General features: G+C 34.1%; 1 protein-coding gene across 2 annotated transcripts; it reads left to right on the plus strand.

Annotated features, from left to right (window-relative positions):
- Nucleotides 1–80: 80 nt before the first annotated feature.
- Nucleotides 81–18,500, plus strand: ZRANB2 (zinc finger RANBP2-type containing 2). 2 transcript variants are annotated; one of them, XM_007110930.4, is made up of 11 exons: nt 81–166; nt 2,592–2,644; nt 2,735–2,843; nt 4,166–4,248; nt 9,459–9,535; nt 9,831–9,965; nt 11,136–11,305; nt 12,855–12,941; nt 14,883–15,041; nt 16,096–16,169; nt 16,691–16,791. In XM_007110930.4, exons 1-10 carry the CDS (start codon nt 111–113, stop codon nt 16,127–16,129), a joined length of 963 nt encoding a protein of 320 aa, XP_007110992.1. In that variant the 5' UTR covers nt 81–110; the 3' UTR covers nt 16,130–16,169; nt 16,691–16,791. The 2 variants fall into 2 exon arrangements, with proteins under 2 accessions (XP_007110992.1, XP_007110991.1); XM_007110929.4 differs by lacking the exon at nt 16,096–16,169 and having other exon boundaries at nt 16,691–18,500.
- The last annotated feature ends 1,088 nt before the right edge of the window (nt 18,501–19,588 follow it).

The following is a 19,588-nucleotide window of genomic DNA, read 5'->3' on the forward strand; positions in this document are numbered from 1 at the left end:
GGTGGGAAGGAGTCAGGCAGCGTGGGGACAGCCCCGGAGTGCCAAAAGTCCCCGGCCCACTTCCTCCTGTGAAGACGCAGCTGCGGGTGGCTGTGGTGGCGGCGTCCAAGATGTCGACCAAGAATTTCCGAGTCAGTGACGGTGACTGGATTTGCCCTGATAAAAAGTGAGTTTACGAAGGATCCCGAATTGGAGCGGAGTTGATCGGTAGAGGTTTTCTCGAGTCGACTGGGCATCTTCCGTTTTTACGGTCTCTGGTACCACCAGCCGGGTGGAGGCGGCGAATTGCCGGCTCCCGGGCGGGAAGGAGTCTCTCAGTCTCCTCACTATGAGGTCTTTCGGAAGCCTTTGTTTTGAGTATGTCTCCGGCGTCTCGTAGATCATGTATCTCCAAGTCAGCCCGTCGTTTTCGGGAGCGAGATGGCCGCCCTTTTGCCCCACACTCCACCCCCCGCCCCCGGCCAGGTTTCAGCGGTAAGGAAATCTCCCTAACCTTGGCCAGCTCGGAGTCTGATCTCCCCCACGTGACTTTTCCCTGCAGAACTTGACTCTTGTTCGCGGAAAGCGTTCCTTTCTTGAACTCAGGTTTTTGCTTCTCATAATTCACCTTTTTTTTCTCTCCAATTTAAACTTTCCATACTGTTGATACTTTTTTCTCCCGAACACTATCCTCTTTTGGTTGGAGACATTCTGATTTTTTCTTTATTGATCTTTAATTACCCCACAAAAATTGGACCTTTGGCCTCGTTAGAGCCGAAACACATGAGGCCTGTGTTTTTGCCTGCTCAGCCCTGGAGAATGCCTGCTTCAAAGAAGCACGCGTTTAGTAGCTGCTGAAACCAGTGTGTTCTATTAAATTGTTAGTACTATTTTATTGATGGGTCCTCAAGTAGGTCTACCTATTTGGAGAGATAGGAAAATTACTACGGAAGGTAATTGTCAAAAAAAATGGAATGCACAACTCATGTTCCAAAAAAACATTTGATTTCTTGTCTCTGAGGTAGCCACAGATAGCATGTGGAGTTCATGGTAGTAAAGAGTAAAAACTTTGAAGCAAATAAACCTAGGTTTAATTCCAGTCCTGTTGCTTATGGGTCATGGAACTTTAAATAGGTTATTTAACTTTGCTTAAAAAAAAAAAGGGTGAAAGAGTTCCCTTACAGTGATATAACATAGACTGTATGTGTAGAGCAATAAAATGTAGCAAATATTGATTGATAGCTATGGATAGTAGTTTTAAAATCAAATGTCAAAGGAGAGTAAGTCCTTATTTCCCCAGCATTTGTCTTGTATTCATATTTTAAGCAGTTTAAATGAAACATCATGTTTTTTTACATAAAAAATTGATGGCTCTCGATTGCATAAAGATTAAGATGACTTGAAGGGTCTGAAGTCTAACCATTTTGAATAGAACAAACAAATGACTTTTGTGTTGGTTACTTGTAGAATAATGTGCTTTTGACAGTGTCATTAATGATAGTATACTCAAATATTTGAGGTAGGTTTTTGTAAGAGAGTGCATTTCAGCTCAGTTACAAATATATGAACAGGGTAACTTCTACAATGTGTATAAATCCAGAAAACATTTTCAGAATATATTTTCAATGCTTATTGGAGCCATAAAGATATTCTTTAGGGGGGAAAAACAACCTAAAAATTAATTGGAGTGCTTCAGTTTAGTGTCCATTCTATATTTCACAACTTTATTTCATGCTAGTATAACACCTAAAAAATAATCAGCATTTTAAAATTTAATCTGTACATGTTATTCAGAGCATTTAGCATGCTTTTACTGACATGCAGATGCACTGTGAAGACCATGTTAGTGAACTCAGTAAGTTTTTTATTTTTGTTCGTTAAATATCAGTATAAAGTGATAGGTTACTTGATGTGTTGAGATTATTGGTTGTAGTTTTTCAACCAGGTTTCAGAGGTTGATAAATATCCCCCCAAACTCAGTTTTCTTTTAATTATTGAACCTATTTATATTTTTAGTCAGTACAACCTATCTCCCTTTGTTTTTTACCATCCCACCTCCTATTTCTAACAAGAGTATTTTATTAAGATCTGTGAAGCCATATCTGACTTAACCCATTTTCTCCCCCTTGGTTCACCCTTAGGATTTTGTATTTCTTATAATTCTTACTGTATAATCTTATTTTCTATACGAAGAATTACTTTAAAGTTTTTTTGAACCCCTGGTGCTTCATCAGTGATTGTTCAAGTGGACTCACATCTCACTTAAGCTTTGTGAGGGGATTTCATTCTAATTAAGGATATGTGCTAACAGGACACTGAGGCACAGAGATCCTCAGTGACTTACCAGGATCACATAATTGGTAAATGAAAGATTGGAGTTTCTTATCCTCGACTTGTGACTTCAAATCTTTTTTTTTTTTCCACCTAAATTGTGAGGGTTGGTTTTTGGGGTTTTTTTTGGTTAACATTGACATTAACATGAAAAGAGATGGTGGTAGAAGTTCTGGACCCAGGTATATAGGGAGGACACATTAAAAAATTGTGTAATAAGATTTTTAAAATTATATAAGTTTAGTAGATGTCTGTATAAATATTTTTTACTTTATTTTCAGATGTGGAAATGTAAACTTTGCTAGAAGAACTAGCTGTAATAGATGTGGTCGAGGTAAGCATTTAAGGAAACTTCCTTTAAGACTGTGTATACAGATCGTTTCTTTATTTTCCCAGATTCATACTTCATTTTTCTATTCTTCAGAGAAAACAACTGAGGCTAAGATGATGAAAGCTGGAGGCACTGAAATAGGAAAGACACTCGCAGAAAAGAGCCGAGGCTTGTTTAGTGCTAATGACTGGCAGTGTAAAACGTATGTGTTTCAAATTATCATCCTCACTTTTTCCCATAATAATATATCTAGCCACTACTTGTTAATATTACCTACTCTTACTAGTCACATTGACAAGCCAAAGTAACCTTTAAATTAAACGTCTGTTGATTATTATTAAGTCTATATCTGACATAGTATAAAGAACTTTTAAATTCTATTTTTTAATGGTAATATTAGTTGTTACTAAGATGAATTATGTATACCAGTAAACAGATGCTTAAGGTGAGCTAACATTCAAAAAAAAAAAAAAGGAGGGAAGGGTATTTAAAAGCACTAAAACCTATTTCTTTCTGTTAAAAAATCTCAGAAACTTTTAGCCTGTATCATTAATGTGAAATATACCACAAAATTTATTTTGCCTGTTTGCACAGTAATTTTATTTATTTATTTATTTATTTTAACATCTTTATTGGAGTATAACTATTTTACAATAGTGTGTTAGTTTCTCCTTTACAACAAAGTGAATCAGTTATACATATACATATGTTCCCATATCTCTTCCCTCTTGCGTCTCCCTCCCTCCCACCCTCCCACCCTCCCTATCCCACCCCTCTCATGGTCACAAAGCACAGAGGTGATCTCCCTGTGCTATGCGGCAGCTTCCCACTAGCTATCTAATTTACATTTGGTATGCACAGTAATTTTAGAATCATAAGTTGCATACCATAGATTATTATTCCTAATTAGGTAGGTTTCTTAATGTTTCTGGTTTTCACATGCTGTATTGATTTTTCCAATATCCATCTTTTCTGTTAAGCAGATGAATCAAATACACATGAAAGAAGACTGAATCAGAAGAGGGTCTTACACAAATTTCTGGTCTTACAGATACTAAGTTAGTATTAGATAACTTTCCAGCAAGATTAGTTGCTGAATTTGGGATCCAGTGCTTGAACTGATTCTGCAAAACAAATTTTTTTTAACATTATTTGGAAGGTATAACCTCACTCTTGAGGTGAATTTGGAGACTGGGAAATTAGTAGAACCTTTCGTTTAAAGTGGTATTTTTTCCCTCCTATGATGGCAGACTCTCTATAGATATAATTTGTCATTGATTTCTCATGAAATGACAAAGGCAGTCTTCATGCTGTACAGGTTTTGCTTCTGTACTTAAGTAGTTCAGTCTGTTGGAACCATACTCTCTCTTCAGAATACGTACATTGGTACATTTTCTTTGTAGCATCCTTAGTACACATTCCTTTATGATAGTGAGTTCACTGTACTTTTTATTTAAAAATTTTAAAAATTCACTATTTGTTTTATGTTATAGTCTGCTAATGTGATATTTTTCACTTTTAAAGTTGCAGTAATGTGAATTGGGCCAGAAGATCAGAGTGTAACATGTGTAATACTCCAAAGTATGCTAAGCTGGAAGAAAGAACAGGTAAGGTTCAAACACAGTCCAACTAAATTATTTTAAAAGAGCTAAACATTGAAATTAATAATTATACCACTTCATAAGAACACAGTAAATGAAGATTGTTTATTCTGCCCTTTTTTTGCGGGGTAGGGGGCCGCTGCATTGGGTCTTTGTTGCTGCACGCGGGCTTTCTCTAGTTGTGGCAAGCGGGGGCTACTCTTCGTTGTGGCACACGGGCTTCTCATTGCAGTGGCTTCTCTTGTTGCAGAGCACAGGCTCTAGGCACACAGGCTTCAGTAGTTGCGGAGCGTAGGCTCAGTGCTTGCCGCACGCAGGCCCTAGAGTGTGCAAGCTTCAGTAGTTGCGGAGCGTGGGCTCAGTAGTTGTGGCTCATGGGCTCTAGAGCGCAGGCTCAGTAGTTGTGGCGCACGGGCTCAGTTGCTTGGCATGTGAGATCTTCCTGGACCAGGGATCGAACCCGTGTCCCCTGCATTGGCAGGCGGATTCTTAACCACTGCGCTAGCAAGGAAGTCCCTGCCCTTATATTTTTTTACCTTGTTTTTTCTCCCCTCATCCACAAAGTCATCTTTTATTTGATAATTTCACAATTTACAAAATACAGCATCAGGAGGCCTTATCCTTACAAGTAGTCAACATTAGGATAGTTTTATAAATGCTTTATTCCTCACTCTTTCTTCTGCTGGTCTAAATGTTTGTTATTAGTAATGATAGGGTAATACCATTTTTTAAATTCATTTGATATCCTAGTATGATAAAAAAGGGCATGGGGCACCATTTAAAGTAATTGTCTAAAGTTTAGGCAATAATTATCAAATTTGGCTCTACATTAGAATCATTTGAGAAAGTCTAAAAATCCAGATTCCAAAACAGAGCTATCAAAGCTCTTTCGGGGTGAGTCCCAAAAATCTGCAGGTGATTCAGATAGTGTTTGGTAATCATTGGCCTAAATAATAACCTATCATTGGCTCTGTGTGTTGTCAGTGGTGGGGTGAAAATATTTGCTTAATAGAATATAGTTTTCCCATTATCATCAATTAGTGCAACCACATTATCAGTGTACTTCACATCTGATTTTATCATTCAGCAACTTGTACAATCAAAGGCTCCATTCTATATATAGTCACCTTGTCAGACCTAGACTTAGTAAACTATTTCCCTGTTTTCTTTTTCTCTCTGACTTTAGACAATTCCATGCTCTGTATAGACTAAGACATTTTAAATAAGGGTCTCCCTTTTTTTCCTTCCCTTATCTCTTTAAGGTTTACATTTTTTCCCCTGTATTTTTAATCTATCCCCCCCACACCCCTCTGGTTGTTCATTCTGTCCCCTTTTTGGTTTTATTTTCATGGCCACAGAATGTTGGGGTTCTTCAAAGTCTAATTCCTGACCTCTCTTTTTTGCCCTATATTTTCTAGGCATTTTCTTCTAAGCCCTAAGTTTAAGTGAGCATTGGCACACCAATGAGAACCAAATTTATGTCTCTAGCTCAGACTTCTTTGACCTGTATATTCAGCTGCCTATTCAACATCACCAAGTAAATGTCAAACTCATTATATCCAAACTGAATTCATGATTTTCCCCTAGGACGTGGCCCTCTTTTAGTGATCTCTTTCTCATGATTAGTACCACCCACCATATGCTTGTTACATAAACCAGAAACTTAGGTGTCCTTCTTAATAACTCCTTCATCTCTCCTGTACCCCCAAAAGTCTTTTCCATCATTACCCTAGGCAGAGATACCACTATATCTTGTTTCTTGGAAAAAGAGCCATCTTGTTGGTGTCTGTACATATTCCCCTCCTGCTCAGTTGCAGCCAGGGGTTTTTGTTGCAAACGAAAAACTCCATTTGTGTAAAACCGTTTTGGTTGCTTTTAGGATAAAGTCCAAAATCTTTTAACAGTTTTAAAAAGTGTAATTCCTAAAAGCCTTTTATTTATTCACATTCTCTTTGACCTATTTTGTGACTCCTTTAAAAGTTTCATTAATGCAAGAGCTATAGTCTAACAACTGAAGTTGTCAAAGTTTGTTTGATAACCTCACTTTCCTTCATTATCTTTTTTCTGTCATTCCGGTGTCTTGACTCTTTCCCATTTCCCCGTATATAAGTAGTTGTCTTTTGCTGGTCACTGTTGAAGATGTGAGCTAATACATACTGTTGCTCTCTAGTTTCTCTTTACCATTTGTTCTGTTTACTAATTAATCAAAATACAGAATCATAGAATTTTCAAGTTAGTATCTCAGTTCTTCTTTGAAGTTCATGTTATATTCATCCCCTTTTCTCTCTTCATTTCCATTGTCACAACCCTAATTCAGGCCAGTTTTAAATCTGTGTTTGATCCTTTACTGGTCCTTGCTTATATTTTTACATTTTTTGAGACAAATTTTAAGATATGATTTTTATTTTAACACTTGCTAAAAACATACAGAGGTTCTTGGTTGCTTGTGTCATCTAAATTGTATTATAAAGCCTTTTAAAAAAAAAAGCAAAGCTCATTCTTTAAATGGTACCAGAATTGTGGCGTTTCCTATACTAATATATTGAAGAAGTATTTTTTGGCCATTGGGCAAGGTGCTGGGGATACTTGAGTGAGCAAAACAGACATGTAAAGGCAAGGATTAATGAAGTCTTCTTTAAGAGAGCAATGTTTAAGCTAAGAAGTGAAAGTAGCAAGTTGAGAGATCATTCTAAGCAAGAACAAACAGCTTGTGTGCATCAGGCCCTGAGACTTGAAAGAATTTAGCATATTGGATGAATTCCTAGGAGCTCCAGAAATCACTTCAGAAATAGGCAAAGGCCATGTAAATCATGGTAAGGAGTTTTATTTTATTCTAAATATAATGGGAAGTAACTGAAGGATTTTTAGCAGGGAGTGACACGTCTAATTTTCTTTAAACATTACTGGTTTATGGAAAAAGAATTAGGGGGTGGGAGTGGCAAGAGTAGAAGCAAGAAGACCAATTTTTACAATATTCCCTGAAGAGCTTCAAACCAGTAGAATGAAGGAAACACACATAAATAAGCCAGTTATCCCTCTAACTCGCTTATTATTCAGTAGAAATGATGCTGAAGTTTTTTTATGATAGAGCTGCTATATTTCCCACATATAGGAAAAGAGTTCATGAGGTGTATTTGTTGTATGGGTTCAAACAGCATACCTTAATAATCTCTTTATTGTTAGCAGATTGTGTAGGTTCTTTTTCTATGGCCTATGTGAGAGAACATGAAAATAGCTTTGTATTTGCTATCAAACTCACTTTAATTTTACTTACATACCTATGCAAAATAGGTATTACCTATATGAGTTACAGTTCACTTTCTACATCTTGGTATAATTGATTCTTTAGCTCCCCATATTTGCCATACCATTTTTAGCTTTAGATTACTGACTAAATAATTACTGACTAAACAAAGACGTCTACTAAAAGCCTATTGATTTTAAATAGGATTGTTTTAATATGTTTACATTTGCACATATAAGTAGTCCAGTTTATCAGGCATTTTTCTGCACTGGCCTTGAAAACAATCATTTTGTTGTATTTTTTTCTTTTCTTATGTGAATCATTTTCCATCTAGATCCCGTGAATTTTTTTTGTCATAATTTTTCACCAACTTCAAAGTATTTTGAGGTTTAGGTCTTTACTATTAGTCATCTCTTACAATTTGTTTATCAAACTACTCGTATCTTAGTCTCAGGACATACTGATATAATATTAAACATATATGTAGAGACAGGAAGCTGTATTGTTGAATTATAACTTTCTACAGTGTTTATATTCCAAAATTAACATTGAATTTGAGCTGTTTTGAGGTGAACATATACCCAGTTGTACTTGTTTCTGTTTCTTTATATTTGATACTTTGAAAAACTAGAGCCAAGATTTTACTAAGGAAAAGTTGTTATTGGTATTTAAGACACTTTTCACTTTTGTATCATATGCATAGAAACAAAAGGAAATTCTTCTGTATTACAGTTGGAGTCTATTTTGTCTCCAGAGCAAGGTAGGAGGAAGAGGAAAAAAGGGATGATATCAAGTGATATCCAAGGATAAACACTGATACATTGCAGTTTTCACTGGTACAAAGTACAGTGAAGAAAGGAAGGATTTTGTATTAATGTGATTTTTTTTTTTTTTTTAAAGAAAGTTAATTTTATTACATTATTTTGTTGGGGCAATTACATGCTCTCTACTATTTGTTTGTGGCTGTTTTATGAAATTATGAGAGGGTAAGTGATGAGTTTTTTAATGTCCGTGATTGACAGATTTAAAGTCACAAATCTTGAATTTTTAAAAAATACTTTTTTGTCTATAAGTTTTTTTAACGTTTTGCTGGTTCATTAAATCCAGGAATCACTCTTTATGTTCTGGTACTGTTCTGAAATATGAGGTAGTTAGATTATGTTACTTTTAACCACATCTCTGTTTTTTTTCAGTGGGAAATATTTTCAGAATTTCTCATCTCATTTTCTCTAAAACTAACTCACTTTCTTATTCCAGTCTCTGTTAAGCCTATGTCAGAGATCTGTCAGTCTAAATTGTAGATGTTAGTTGTGACAGCAAACAATAATGGTTTGCTGATCCTGATTGCTTTTTAGTAGCATATTTTCAGTTGAGAAGTTACTGGCTTCTTCAGAAAACCTGAGTGACTTTTAACTGTATTTAAAACCAATTTGGATGTCCTTTATTGTGTCATTATATTTGTCTATATAATTAAAAATTTTCCAAGCTCTAGCTACATTTTAACCCAGCAAAATTTCAGTGTATCAAAAGATTTCAGACCATTTTCAACTAGTAAACAGTAAAATTTTGTAGTTGGTTCTTATTGAACCCACTTCTCCCAGAAGAATTAGGATAAACTATAGAGGAAAGTCCTTTTAAAACTTGGTTATAGCAGAGGTTTAAGGAGATGTTTTCCACCCATATATTCCATGCATTACTAAAGTCATATAGGACATTTTGAAATTGAGAAGAGCTATAAGTGTAGCCATGGGACTTTTCCAGCTATGGTATGTAACTTTGAGACTGTTCTCTATAGTGCTTTGTTGGGGGGTTTTTTTGTTTTGTTTTGTTTTGTTTTAGACCAGTAATTTATTAAAGGGATAGACAAATGTCTTTGATAACATTTTCTTTTATTCTATTGCTTGTAAGTGATTCTGACATGTTTTTGTTACTTTGATGAATTGTTATAACAGTATATGCCCCCCCTTTTTAGGATATGGTGGTGGTTTTAATGAAAGAGAAAATGTTGAATATATAGAAAGAGAAGAATCTGATGGTGAATATGATGAGGTAAGCTATACATTAATGTGCAGGTTGAAAGCACCTTAGAGAAACATGTTAGAAAATATCTTGCAAAAGGAAAATATTAAATGTATCTCATTTTTGTAAGTACACTTTGAGTCTTTTACAGCAGCTTACCATTTTGTAGAAAATCATAATGGACTTAAACATATAATTGACATAAAAATGTATATTAACCAACATAAAAATGTATATTAACCTAAATATATAAAAGTAATTTCTTTGAAAAAAATTATTTATTTTAACAGTTTCAGCTAACAGAAATATGAAATTTTTTCTATAGTTTGGACGTAAAAAGAAAAAATACAGAGGGAAGGCAGTTGGTCCTGCATCTATTTTAAAGGAAGTTGAAGATAAAGAATCTGAGGGAGAAGAAGAGGATGAGGATGAAGATCTTTCTAAATATAAATTAGATGAGGTAAATTATTTCCTTATATTTCCCCTTTGTTTTATTCAGGCTATGGGATAACATATGAATGTCTTTGACAACTTTTGGCCCATGGTGAAGATGTGTTCTCCAGTGTAATCATTTGTTTTCACAAAGATTTTGAGCTTCTGCTCTGCCAAGCATTATTCTGACTCCAGAGATACAGTAGTGACTGAGACACAACCACCCTTCTCTTAAGGGAACTTAAATTCCAGAGGGGGAAAGACATACATAAACAAGATAATTTAGATAGCAATACTGTGGTGTAGACACATGATGTGATAGTAGAGCATTCGAAGAGCTACTTTGGTTTTAGTAGTTGGGGGATTTCTGAGGCAGTGGAATTTGAGCTGAAATTTGAGTGACAGAATGATATGAAGGAGCCTGCTGTAAGAGCTGGGATCAGAGCACTTTTAAGGCAGGGAGAACAGCAAATAAAGTTTCCCCTAGCAAGAAACAAGCCAGCACCATCCAAAAAATCATACATAGGCTAGTGTGGTTAGAGCAGAGGGGAGAATGTAATGGGGGGGGGTCAACAGTCACTTTAGGTCTGGTGATGTTTTTTCTGTGGGGCCTGAGTGTAAAATTTTATGGATGAATAGATCCAGATTAAGGGTACTTTGGGGACTGAGCATAGGATGCCCTTGAATGCAGCTGAACAAATCAATGCGAAACAAGTTTTAAAAACAAACAAATGAGGTGTACTTAACTGATCTGTGATTTAGAGTGATGACTGTCAACATATTGAGATACTTGGGAGGCAGAATGGATTCGCAGTTAGGGAGACTACCTAAAAGGTTATGGTAGTATACTAAAGAATGAAGTTCTGAACTAAGATTAAGGGAGCTGGATTCAAGAACTTTTGAGGGAGGGAGTAAAACTGAAAATTCTTGACAGCTCATTTGGAAATACATTGTGATGAAAAAGAAAATGAGTATGACTTCTACATTTACTTCTTTAACTGTCTGAGACAGTCATTAAGTCTCTTTAGCTGAGATGAGGAATGTAGTAGTCAGATTTCAGGACTGAGAATGAATTTGCTGAGGTGTTAGTTATATAATAAATCCATATGGAGATGTCCAGTACACAGAACTATTCATCATTCCTAGGTAGCATGGATATCTAAATGTCTAAATATAATTGACTCTGAGTTTTCGTTAGGATGAGGATGAAGATGATGCTGATCTCTCAAAATATAATCTTGATGCCAGTGAAGAAGAAGATAGTAATAAAAAGAAATCTAGTAGACGAAGTCGCTCAAAGTCTCGGTCTTCACATTCACGATCTTCATCACGCTCATCCTCCCCCTCCAGTTCAAGGTCTAGGTCCAGGTAAACGGGCACAGGTCAAGGGTAACACCAGTCAAAATGTCAGTATCTAACTTCTTTACTTATAAATTTTGTTTTTCTTGACTAAATAAGCTTTCCTTTTATTTCAGAGTTTTCATTCAAGTCATCTTTTATAAGATATTTTTTTCTTAGTGCCATGAAGTTATTGTCCAATATTTTCAGAAATAAAAAATTTTACTATGAAACTTCCTTAGTCCATTTTAACACCATGCCTTTTATTAAAATAGACTTTAAAAATTCAATTAAATCATTATATATAGTGATATTGAGTTATCTAAGGAGATGGTTTACATTTAGAAATTTTAAAGTAAATAAAATGAAGATTTATATTTCCACTGATGATTTTAAACACTAGTACAAAAATTTTCTAGGCATTTAAGTTGTTGCTTACTACACAGTGTTTTATTTGGTATATGTGTTCTGAATAAAGAAGCAAATTCAGCTGTATTCTGTTGTCTTAATGCTCATACTTTAGAGCTGTCCAGGAATAAATTGGAAGATTTAATTTGTGTTGTACTTGAATATTGTTAGTAATGTAAAGTTTTAATTGAAAAGTCCCTCATTGTGCAGTCGACAATAAAAATGAAGTTTTGGTTGAGAAAAAGCAATACCTTATGTAAGCAATCTTCCCTTGAAGAACTCCTATTTAGTTAAGTGAAACTATGTGCAATGAATTTTAACTGTATTTGGGAATAAAATATTAGCTAATTGAGTAATTAATAATTAGATAATTGTTAATTGAGTACTGTAAAGCCTGAAAGCTTAAAAGAGTGATTATAAAGATAATTTTAAGGTAAAAATTATTGTTTTTCTGCAGATTATTATTTTCAGGGACAAATTAAGTGTATAAATTAAATTAGTAAATGAAATTTATTTCATTTGTTGACTTTTTAAATTCAAATGGACCGTATCTCCCCTATGACATTTTTCAGTAATAAAATTACGTAAAACAGTGACAGGATTGTCAATGTAGTTTCTCTTTAATTCTCTAACCTTTGAGTAGACAGAAAAACCTGTGGATTTAAAAACGTACACATATCAACATTTAAGCTTTATGCTAGATAGTGACTAAGAAAATAGAAGGATTTTTAAATTGGAAAAGGGAAATTGATGGAAATATTTCACAGAAGTTAAATATAAACTGCAACATCCAGTATTCCTGGATGTGTAAGTCCCGGGATACTTTTAAATATTTGTGAACATATAAAGTATTCAGTGTTAATAAAGTGATAAGGCTGGACGTTTTTATTTGTACGATCTCGAATGATTTTTAGAGAAGATTTGTCAAACTTGGAAAGTAACAGTTGATTATTTTCAAAAATTATCTATTACCTTAAGTTTTGGCATAAGTATTAATACAGAATAAAAGTTTAAAATAAACCTTAAAATACTGTATTTTGGAAATATATGTCCCAAATAGTATTCTTACTATATGAAATGAATTCTAATGCATATTTTTCTTTCAGTGTTCGTCTCACAAAGCTTAATTAAATGGTCCTGGAAAAAAAAAAATCCTTCCATGTTGTTCCAGGTCCCGTTCAAGAAGTTCTTCCAGTTCGCAGTCAAGATCTCGTTCCAGTTCCAGAGAACATTCGAGATCTCGTGGGTCGAAATCAAGGTGAATGAGGTAGCATCTCTCTGTAAAGCAGAGAGAAAAAATATTTAAAGGCTGCAGAAGGCGTTGCTTTTTTTCCTCTTATTTTGCTTCTACTTGTCAATTTTATTTTAGCATTAGAAAACTAATGCACTTGCCTCAGCTTAATTTTCTCACCGTGAGACGTTTCCATTGCCAGCAGTGTGCCAAGACATTCCCATGATTGAATTAACATGGTTATTTTGCATTATGCAAGGTTTGTGCTAAACTGTGATGAAGTAGGAAGATGGAGCTAAGTCTTATCACCAAATGTCTGTTCATTAAAGTTATTTTGCAGTAGTAGTTAAAATAAATTGAAATATGCAAATAAAAAGTTTACTCCATATTTTAAAAGGAAGAAAAATAACTGCCTCAAAACAGATTTTGTTTTGCATGGCAATTATTTCAATATTTATAGAAACAATTTTGTCATTTATATTAGATGAAGTTTCTGGAGGGTTTTATTTTCATTTATCTGTAATATAACAGGATATTGTACACAGTGTGTATAGTATGTGAGAAATATAGACGCTTCTTAAATTTCCACAAATTAAATCAAGAAGTTTGGTTGGTTAGTCTAGGTAGGATGTGATCTTAAAGTAAGCATTCTTGTTAACTTCAGGTTGCATTTAGTTAAGCCTGCAGAGGGAAAATAATTTGTAGAGAAGCAAGTGAGAAACTTGCTTTTAGTCTCTTGAAGTTTTTTCTAGTCTTGGTCAAAATATACTGCCTTTCTTTTTAATTTAATTTGTTTATCTATTAAAGGCAGCTAACATGAATAAGAGAACAATGAAAATTCCACTTGTGTGGAACTACACTGAAGTGTAGTGGTAGCTATTTTGGTAAAAATAATTGCTTAATAGCTTATTTTAGAGCCAATCTGTAGCATTAGAGGGCAACTGTAATTTGAGAACATTAAGGAGAAAAGAATGATATGCACACTTGTATTAAGCCAATACAAAATAGAGAGCAAGTGAGATTATTGTTATTATTATGTATTATCAATGTTTCATTTCTTTTATTTGAGTGCTTAGGTGAAGATCCTTAAGTCCTAGTTCCCTTTGGGAAGCACTTTAATTAAGGTTTACAGAACAGCCTTCATATTCTTTTCAAATATTTTTTTCATTGCTTATAACTTTCCAAAGAATTCTCCTTTTGGGCTTTCTGATTTTATTTTAAGCCCAAAGGTGAATTTTTTGGGAAGTTTGAGCTAAATTACTTCAACCAAAATATGTAAATGAAGAAAAAAATTGTATTTAAACATTTGTGCATTTACCTCTGCCTGAAACATGTGAATGTCAACACTTCATACTTCATGGATAGTAATCTTCATAAAAATAAATATTGTTAATATAAATCAAGTTTTAAAGTTATTCATTTTATTTTCCTTTGAATACTTAGCGATTTAATAGCTACTGTTCTTTGTCATTTTGTCCCCCTATTCCTGCTTTTTCTACAGCAGCTTAACTAATAAGTTGCATAATTCCACAGCGAATTGTTATGCTTACTTTGCTCAGGAAGTTGTATGATACATATTTTTTCCCCAAATGGAAGGATGTAGTTTCTAGACATAAAGTCATGCAAATGCCCACCTGTCAGCTTTGCTATTTATGTATACTTTAAAATGAACGCCTTAAATTTTAAAAGAATTTAATTCTACTTTAATACGTTAAGCTGGTTTTTAATTGTAAGTAATGAGCACTTATCTTAGAATTTTTTAAAGTGATGAAATTAAAGTAAATTATTTAAGTAGAATTATTTCATGGTTGAACCAGAAGTCTTCTGTTGAGTAAGCAGTAAGTATTCTTCCTTATAAAATTTTTATAGTTATAAATTCTGTTTGTTTATTTTTGGAGCTATTAACTAAACCATCTGCCTGATTTCTTCTTTTAATGAAATGTTTGATTTGTTTCTCAATCAATGAAGATCCAGCTCCAGGTCCCACAGGGGCTCTTCTTCCCCACGAAAAAGATCTTACTCAAGTTCATCATCTTCTCCTGAGAGGAACAGAAAGAGAAGTCGTTCTAGATCTTCTTCATCTGGTGATCGCAAAAAAAGACGAACAAGATCACGGTCACCTGAAAGGTTTGGGTTTCTGTAGAAATAAGAATGGGTGTTCTTAAGTGTGTTTAATTGAGTAACTGAACTTCTCAGTCAAGGATTAGATTTTCATTATCTCCTTCGTTCCCACTTCAAATTATTCTTTTCAACTTTGGACTTCAAAAAACATAATTACTTTGTTTATCCTTTGTGCTTTGATCAGGTTGTTTAGAAAAGATCAAACCACTCTCTTCCACTATTTGATCATTTTGTTTAAATTTTTATTTTCATATATAATTATTATAGCCAACTCTCGGTTATTTCTGTCTCTTAAGATTTTAATTCAGAAGCTGTGTGTTGACGTAATTTAGAGGTTGATTTTTATCAGTTTTAATTTATGCTATTGATTTTACATTAAATATTAGAAACCATAGTATTCTAGGGCATCTAATAAGAAAATTAACTATTACAGATCATTGGAAATCTGTCCTAATTTAATAAACATGTATAAATGAATTTCCACAACAAATTATTTTTTCATGCCCTTTATAAGGAAATTGTTCTTGTAGCTAATACATTTTTCATCTTTCAGTCCAAAACCTTTTTTTTGTAGAGAAAGACCTTTACTAGATTACTTTATCTATGTTGACATTTTTAAAAGTGGGAAAGTGTGTCATCTGTCAGCCTTTTCTGCAGCAGGCTAATTAATCGGATTTATTATTTTTCTCTTGGTTCTCAATGTCTACATAGTCATTTTAATGGCTTCCTTAATAATCTTTGCAAATTTTTATATCCTTTCAGCTTGTGAAAGTAAGGATTAGATAAAATCTGATTTTTGCTGTGTTCAGTGCTAGTATTACCTCTACTTGTACATAATGACTGGTTTTGCATCTTCCCATTTTGGAGTTTAGATATTAAGGTTACACACAAGTAGTCTCATTTCTGTGCATTTGTTCCTTTGTAAGAAAATTACTCCATACTTCAGTGAAACTCATTCTGTTGCTTTTTTTCCACGTCTGCAAATTTTTATCTTAGCCACATATAATCCCCCTAGTTTGTTGTCATCTAAACTTAATGAACATGTTCTCTATTCCATAAGCCAGGTGATTGGTGAAAACACTAAACAACCCTGAGCCCAGGGCCAACCCCTCGGAACACCACTACTTTACCCAGGTTGATATATTGCCTTATTCATATTAGCTGCATGAATATAATCCTGTAACTAATTGTACAATCATCTTGTGTGACCTAGATTTCCAAAACATAATTATTTATGGATATATATTTGCATACACAGAAGCCTTGCTATATCTATTTTACATATAGCCTTACCACATTATATACAGTGTATCACAGAGAACGATTAAGTCATGCTGCCATCACCAAGTTTATGTGTCTTTGTTGTATTAATCTGTAGTTTCATACAATTTTGCAAGGCTTTCTTTCATTACCTTAAATAATTGAGAGGTGGCTATATCTTGAGAGATTTTTAAATTATGATTGCACTGCTACTGGGCTCATATCCAAGGTCTAAGTACTAGTTAATTTTATGTGTATAAGTTTATATCTCAGATTTTAATTATTCCTCTTACCAGTGTAATGAGGTTTAATTTTTCATATTCTCAAAGTCTTATGAATGCTGATATTCAGCTCCAGCTTACCAGATTACCTGCTTTCTCCATTATGTCTTACAGGCACCACAGGTCACCTTCTGGATCATCCCATTCTGGTTCCCGTTCAAGTTCAAAAAAGAAATAATGAATTAAAATTTACATCTTTAAAAAAAAAAAAAAAAGTCCACTACAGTGCATGAAGCATATTTTTTAAGAAGTTGGTGTCTTACTTGGTCAGAAGTGCTAAATCTGCTAGTAGAGGTGCATGCCTTTCATTGCTTTTCAGAACAATACAGCTGTGTTTATTTGTGAAATTAAAAGTAAATGGTATTTTAAGCCATAATGTCCCAAACTAGATGCTTTGTTTATCATTCGTTATTTACAACCATTTGCTTCACTTAAAACCATCTCAGCTATAACAAAGTACTTTGTTTTTTAATTTGAACTCTTGTTTTTCTCATCTCCAAATATGAGCATTACCTAGGCTTGTCTGGACTTTGGGCATGGAAGCAAGACTGGTAAAGTAGTTGGAAACAATCTGTTTATGCTAATCTGGGAAAAGGAGTCAACCTGTTTATGTTAACCTATGTCGCAGTGATTCTTATTAACTAGTTGTAAAACAGCCAACTGGAAATTTCTTTATTTTGAAATTCCCTACGTTAAGGGTGCCTTAGAATCATTGTTTCTCTTTTATGCAGTTTTACTTTTTGCACCACCAAGTTTAATACAGAAAAGTTTTGTGAATTGGAGAGGAGAAAGGTGTTATTTATTTCTCCTTTTCTGACACATAATTTTGAGCAAGAATGCCAAACAGTTCATCTCTTCTCTACTAATATGGTTGATGAGAAAAACATCTTATTTTAAAATGTTTAATATTTTTAGGAGCTTTGTGTGATATCCTTTAAAAATCTAGTTATCACATTATAGGGTAGACAGTGAAATCGTAGTTAATGAGGAACAAATTGAAGAAAGTTTTTGAAGTATATTTCTCTTTGGGTGAAAGACCAACAGACATTGTGAATTTAAGTGAACATTTGCTTTGAGATGTTTAACTTTAAACACATTGCATAAAATTTTCTTCTGAGTTACAAATGAATGCTTATTTCCTCATGACATAAGCAGAAATAATTGTTACTATTCACTTGAAATTACTTATGGCTTAAAATACTTTCAAGGTTTATTTCTCAAAATTAAAATCTGGTCATTTGAGCTCTGTTCTGTCTTCTGGTTTTAAAAATGGTTTCTCTTAACAGTATCTTCAGTGACAATGCAAGGTAAGTATATTAAGGGAAGTTGACAATTGTGCTTGGGAGCTTTTTGTCATGGGGATCAGTATCCACATTTTTTGTTTTGGGCGGGGGGTTTGTGTTTCCTTAATATTAATGTCTACTGCAACTAAAAATTAAAATGTTTTAAGGTACTTAGTAGACCAAAATTATATTTGTTTTTTATTTTGAAATGAGTGATTTTTCTCTTCAACTCATCTAAAGATGAAAGCGAAATAGCTTACGTAGAAATATTTTGATAATATTTTTACAATGAACTTCCCCTGCTTTTTTTATGTCTTAAAATTTTCTTTGCTACATTTACTGTAGGTTGCACAAGAACTTTTACTCTCTTGTAATTGTGCCTCAGACTTCTTGAAAGTCCACCTTCTAAATTGCCCAGATGATCTTCTAGATTCTACATGTTATCGTTGGTTTATTCTTGTGCTTTCTGTATTTAAAACTTTGGCTGTACTAATAAGTAAATGCAAAGTTATAAATTTAGCTAATAGTTTACAGACAATTCAAATGATTATGATTTTATTTGGTTTAAGCTGTACTAGTTCATTTCGTAAGGAAATGATGCTGTAGACAAATGTAAATAAAGCTTGTGAGTCGAGCATCAAGTGGTGTTTGTTAGAAATAAATTAGAATTTTTAAGCTCTGATTTAATGTTCATTTTTAAGCTATTTACAGTCTGGTTTGTTACTTTTTTTTTTTTTTTTTTTTTTTTGCGGTACGCGGGCCTCTCACTGTTGTGGGCTCTCCCGTTGCAGAGCACAGGCTCCAGATGCGCAGGCTCAGCGGCCATGGCTTACGGGCCCAGCCGCTCCGCAGCATGTGGGATCCTGCCGGACCGGGGCACGAACCCGTGTCCCCTGCATCAGCAGGCAGACTCTCAACCACTGCGCCACCAGGGAAGCCCCTGGTTTGTTACTTTTGATTGTGCATCTTAAACTCCCTATATTCACTTACCCTTTATGTAAGGTCACCTTATTTTTATATATGAATGCTTGGTTTAAAACATTCCAAAGCCATGATCACTATAACCTTGGGCACTGGACAATTTTTGTGACTTTTTTTAAACAGAAGAGTACCCAAATTAGTTGACTACTTTATACCAGAACATAACCTTATTCCATGTGGCAAAAAACATGCCATAGTGTGTTTCTATTAAAACTGTCACTTTATAGCACTCAACAAGTATCCCTTTTAACTGCCAAGGGTTCTTAAATTTCCATGTGGAATCCTTCATCTAAACAACATTGAATGGTTGGTATCTGGTAACAAACGTCCAAGTTCAGAGCAAGCTCTAAGCATAAGACCATCTCTAGGCATACTTACCAAGGTAAAACTAATCTTTGATTGTTGTTTTTTTTTTCCTCATGTCTTCTTGATATTTGGCATCCACAGCTAGTGTTGTAGATGCTGGTGAGAAGGTAGGGAATTTCTCCCTTCTGCCCCACCTAATAATTTTGACATAATCGTTAGTTGTTTTGTTTTGTTTTTTAATAGAAATAGCATTATAGCTTTCCTGAACTGGAAATAGTTTTATTTCTGGAAAACAGTGGAGAGTTTTAATTTAAAGACAATTTAAGGTATATAATAATGATTTGCAGGCTAATTCTTCTGTCACCTTTACATACTATAGTATATCATCCCCTCTTTTACGAAAAGGAAGATTACAGTTGAAGGAAATTAAAACTTGCCCAAG

The sequence above is a fragment of the Physeter macrocephalus genome, chromosome 4, assembly GCF_002837175.3.
Source record: "Physeter macrocephalus isolate SW-GA chromosome 4, ASM283717v5, whole genome shotgun sequence".
Taxonomy (NCBI): domain Eukaryota; kingdom Metazoa; phylum Chordata; class Mammalia; order Artiodactyla; family Physeteridae; genus Physeter; species Physeter macrocephalus.